Here is a 5,621-nt window from a genome sequence, read left to right as displayed (position 1 = left end):
TCGTATGTAGCAATTGTAATTAGATCGAGTTGTAATTTATTTATCGTTGTGTCGGCATGAAATGCCCGGTTTGTAATAGGTAGATCCCAACGGCTCCCCCATTCCCCCTTAAGCCTTGTTTGCTTTGTTTGTATGTTGTTTAGATTAATCAACCCACATGCTAAATTACAACTTTGACAAAGTTAGTTTAGTTGCATCTAAAACGACATAGAAATTGTTGTCACATGATAGGGTTAAAACAACGTTTGCATTACATACATCGCAGTAGCTATGACCTTGTTTGAAATCCGACACTTGACTTAGTAGAGGCCGTTATCGACGGGCGGGGTTGGGTGTCCTTATGGGCTTCCCAACACGTACCCTCACCCCTTACTCAAGATCTATGGTTTGTGGATCCGTCTAAATACCATTGGATTACGAGAGTCATTCAAATCGAGTGATATAGGGTACAAGTCTTTATCTTTAATCACTCGTAGTCGATTGGCTTTATGCTTTTCGATGAAAGGTGTAAAGTTGACTTGAACGGTTCCAAGTTCCCAAAAAACTTGGTGGCGACTCTAATTGGTCTTAATTCGATTCGAAAGAACCTCGAGTCGATTATGTCAGGTGTGGATCCCTCGGACGCAGTTCCCGAGGGCCTTGTCCACAAAAAGGTACATTAAATTATTTAAAAAAGAACATGGAACATTATTTGGAAAATAAATGTGCTTTCAGTTTAATTCAAATGTCCATTACGTATATTTATAGTGTGAATATCTTTGTTTTTTTTATGCGAGACATTTAACTAACATAGATAACTTCTCCCAATTTATTAATTACCATGATTATGTTTGTGGCAGTTGAAAAGACACAACTGTTCACCAAATTTAATCTCTTCTACTGAATTAATCCACTATATAAACCAAGGAGTACACAATTACTTTTCCATCTTACCTTCATTTCTAAAACCTTTTCCAATAACCAAAACTTTTAATCTCTTCAGAAAAGTATTTAATTTTCTTAAAAAAAAAAACAATGGACTACTCAAAATGCACGATAGTTGCCTACAAGAATGATGCTCACAAACAAAATTTCATGAACCATTATAGGGATTGGAAAGTAAGCCAGTTTTCTTCAAACTGGTTTGATGGAGATGACATTCCTGTGGAGATGGATGTACCATCTCCCAGTAGTCCTTTACATTATTTCCTTACTACTCAGGCTTTGCTCCGAATTTTGTTTGAGCGACTTGGGAGGGAGGAAAAGAAAAACATGGCAATGGTGTGCAAGGGCTGGTCGAAGTGGTTCCTTATAGGAATGGAGTCAGAGGTAAAGGAAAGGGATTATTATCGAGGGGTGGTTCGGGAACAGCAAAATGGTATAATCACTGTCACAAAGGATCAGCGGCTCCTAGAAAGATTCTGCCTTTGCACGACTCTATCTAGTCGTGCAGAAATAATTAGACATCATAAACAACAAGCACGACAATTTAGAAACCGAAGAGAAGAATATGAAATTGAGGAGCAGTCTGGTGATGAGGGTTATTATGACTCGATTGTTAGATTGGTTTAGAAATATATTAAGTTAGTTTTCTATTTTATTGTTATTTTGTATTATCTTGTGTTTTTTTTTTCTTTTTCAGTATAAGCCTTAGTAGGCTTTATCATTTTGAAAGCCTTAAATGGCTTTTGTAAATATTTTACTAATATTAATGAAATAGTATTGTGTCTATTTGTTTGTTCTTGTCATTAGAATTCAATACATTTTATATATGCTCTATCAAAATGGACAACAATATTTCCTATGAACATTAGCAGTAAAATAAATGTTCCTTTAAAGGCATGATAATGGACATTCGAAGGAATACATTATATATGAACCTTTATTTGTACGAAATAACTTGCTTATGTGGTGAAAAGACGCAATTATTCACATTAATTTGAATATTACTTCTAAATGTACATTATATTAATTATAAAAAAACATGTTCCATAAAATAAATTGTCAACTATATATATTCGTAATTTGCATTTTCTGATAATTAGGTACAACTAAAATATTATTAAGCACTGTTTGGAAAATGTACATTATATAATATTAAAAGGTACATTAAATTATTTAAAAAAGAACATGAAACATTATTTGGAAAAAAATGTGAATTCAGTTTAATTCAAATGTCCATTACGTATTTTCATAATGTGCATATACTGTTTTATGCAATAGGATTAAACTAACATAGATAACTTCACCCAATTTATTAATTACCATGATTATGTTTGTGTCAGTTGAAAAGACACAACTGTTCACAGAATTTAATCTCTTATAATCAATTAATCCACTATATAAACCCAAGAGTATACAACTAGTTTTCCATCCTACCTTTTCCAATAACCAAAACTTTTAATCTCTTCAGAAAAGTACTTAATTTTCTTAAAAAAAAAAAAAAAAAAAAAAAAAAAAAAAAAACAATGGACTACTCAAAATGCCTGATAGTTCCCTTCAAGAATGATGCTTACAAACAAAATTTCATGGCCCATTATAGGGAATGGAAAGTAAGCCAATTTTCTTCAAACTGGTTTGATGGAGATGACATTCCTGTGGAGATGGATGTACCATCTCCCAGTCGTCCTTTACATCATTTGCTTACTACTCGGGATTTGCTCAGATTTTGTTTGAGCGACTTGGGAGGAAGAAAAGAAAAACATGGCCATGGTGTGCAAGGGCTGGTCAAAGTGGTTCCTTATAGGGAACGACCCAGAGGTAAAGGAGAGGGATTATTACCGAGGTGCGGTTCACGGAAATGAAAATGGTGTGATAACTATCAGAAAGAATAATCGGATGCTTGACAGATTCTGCATCTGCACGACTATGACTAATCGTGCAGAAATAATTAGACATCACAAAAGACAAGAACGGCGATTTTTAAAGGAAAGAGAAGAAGAATATGAAATTGAGGAACGATCTGGGGATGAGAATTATTATGACTCATTTGTTAGATTAGTTTAGAAATATGTTGTGTTATCTTCATTTTTATTGTTATTAGGTATTATCTTGTTTTTTTTTCAAAGTATAAGCCTTAGTAGGCTTTACCATTTTGAAAGCCTGAAATGGCTTTTGTAAATATTTTCTAATATTAATGAAATAATATTATGACTATTTCTTTGTTTAATGTCATTAGCATTCAATACATTATATATATGCTATATCAAAATGGACAACAATATTTCCTATGAACATTATCATTAAAATAAATGTTCCTTTACAGGCATGATAATGGACAATGAGCATATTAGAATTGGATTATTGCATATTAGAATTGGATTCTTGCATTATTGATGCAATAATATTCAATATACTTACTTACTTAACTCTTTGTTGAACCGGACAATGAGTACAAGTGATGCAACTACGTCTTCTTCTACAAATAACAGCTTTAAAACACCAAGGACAATAATTGAAACATTAAATGCAATCCAGTACATTCCATTCTGTCCAGAGGAAAAGAAACCTAAAGTAGGACAAGTATTCGAAACGCTAGAATCGGCGAGTTATTCTACAAAGAATATTGTACAATCGTGGGTTTACGCCAAGACTTGCAACAACAAAAAGGATTAAAGGCAATGCGTTACCAAACAGTTTTGCATTAAGGAATGTTGTCTGCAATAGGCAAGGTGTAAAGGAAAGTAGGAAAAGGAAGAGGACTGATACTGATACCGATACTGCTGAGAATGATGCGAGAATCGATGTGATGACATAAGCCGTGTGAGGCCGATTACAAGAATTGACTGTCGTGCATTAGTGCGGTTTAAATACCAAGAAAATGGAACTTATATTGTTGCAGATTCGATGAAGCGCATAACCATCCACTTGCTTCGCTTGAATCTACAATATTCTTGAAAGGAAACCGAAAAATGAGAGGTATGAAGCAATTTGTCACAAAGGTAAAGGTGCTAAAACTAGGTGGTGTGAAAGCCTATAGAGGTTGGAAGGAGCTGTGTGGAGGTTACAACAACATTGGGGCTCTCGAGGTTGATTTCAAAAACTTTGTCGGGGACATAAAAACCTACATTGGTAATTTTGATGCACAAATGTTTGTTGAAAATCTTATAGGGAGAAAAGACACATGAAGTTCATTTTACTTTGATTTTATAGTAGATGAAAACAAGTGCCTGGCTGGAGTGTTTTGGGCAGATCCGATCTGCATAAAGAACTACATCTTTGTTCGGTGAGGTTTTATCGCGAGATGCTACATATAGAACAAACAAGTATGATATGGTGTTTGTGCCTTTCACAGGAGTTGATCACCACAAAAGGTGCATAACGTTTGGAGTGGGTTGTTAGGTGATGAAAGTATTGAGTGTTATACATGGTTGTTCAAGACATTTTTGGAAGCAATGGGCGGGTGCCAACCGAGAATTATAATTTGATCGGGACAAATCAATGAAGTCGGTGGTCCGGAAGTGTTTAAGGAGTCAACACACGTGTGCATGTGGCACATAATGAAGAAACTAAGAGAGAAAGTCAGTTATCAACTGTTTCAAGATGAGGATTTTAAGACCAGGCTCAATAGGTGTGTTTGGAACAACCAACTTGAGCCTGATGAATTCGAAGAACAATGGGGGAAGATAATGACTGATTATCAAATTGTAGAACACGAGTGGTTTTCAGATTTGTACGATCTCAGGGAACAGTGGATCCCTGCCTACTTTAAAGATGTTTCAATGTACGGCTTGATGAGGGTTACTTCTAGGTGCGAGAGTGAAAACAGTTTCTTTGACGGGTTCCTCACACCTCATTTGACCCTTGTTGAGTTTTGGGTGTGCTATGAGAGTGCCTTGGAAGCACAAAGACACAAGCAGTCCAAATTGAACAGTGACAACAAACACTCTGAAATCCCACGGAAAACAAAGTCAAACCTTGAAGTCCATGCTTCTGAAATGTACTCGCACAACATTTTCAAAGACTTCCAAACAGAATTGGTTGCAGCTTTGTCTGATTGTCGTTTTAAAGATGTGGAGAAGATTGATGAGACAAAAATATATATTCTAACAGACTTGCAGATGCCAAATAAGTCATGGAACGTAGCATATTCACCAGATAACATGGAGATTACTTGTTCTGTTCTATGTTTGAGAGAATGGGCTTGTTGTGCAGCACGCTTTTGGATTCTACACAACCAAGATTTTCGAGAAAATACCGAGAACAAGTACATAACGCAAAGATGGACAAAAGCTGCAATGAGTAAGCCTGTCTTTGACAAAGATGGCAAAGCGATAGATGTCTCTCAAAAGTTTTCGACGTAGGAAAAGTTTGAGTCTTGAGTGTGGCAAGAGGTTTATTCTTGTGTCGGCGTAGTGAGTGTGATGATAACGACATGAAGCTTTTGATTGAAAAAGTGAGAGATATTAGATTGGATATAATTAGTAATGAAGTGTACAAAGCAAAGAAGAAAGACAAGATGAAAGAAATAGAAAAGTATGTGGGCTGCAAAATACCTGAGAAGTTGGTGATTCACGTTCCTAAAAAATCTAAAAACAAGGGTAGGACCAAGGGCAAGAGAATTGAATCACAAATGTTAAAAGCCCTAAAGAAGAGAGGAAAAGAGAAGAGGTACTGCAAAACATGTGGCCGCCAAGGACACA

General features: G+C 35.5%; 1 protein-coding gene across 1 annotated transcript; it reads left to right on the top strand.

Annotated features, from left to right (window-relative positions):
• The first annotated feature begins 4,478 nt into the window (after positions 1 to 4,478).
• Positions 4,479 to 5,282, top strand: LOC141648849 (protein FAR1-RELATED SEQUENCE 5-like). Its single transcript, XM_074457562.1, has one exon. The coding sequence runs from the start codon at positions 4,479 to 4,481 to the stop codon at positions 5,280 to 5,282; it is 804 nt and encodes a 267-aa protein (XP_074313663.1).
• The last annotated feature ends 339 nt before the right edge of the window (positions 5,283 to 5,621 follow it).

The sequence above is a fragment of the Silene latifolia genome, chromosome 1 (assembly GCF_048544455.1).
Source record: "Silene latifolia isolate original U9 population chromosome 1, ASM4854445v1, whole genome shotgun sequence".
Classification (NCBI taxonomy): Eukaryota; Viridiplantae; Streptophyta; class Magnoliopsida; order Caryophyllales; family Caryophyllaceae; genus Silene; species Silene latifolia.
The sequence above is the reverse complement of the archived record's forward strand: the minus strand, read 5'-3'. Positions and strand labels throughout refer to the sequence as shown.

What these genes read in the sequence shown, in the direction of transcription:
- LOC141648849 (XM_074457562.1), top strand. Translation starts at nt 4,479, where the DNA reads ATGAAGAAACTAAGAGAGAAAGTCAGTTATCAACTGTTTCAAGATGAG.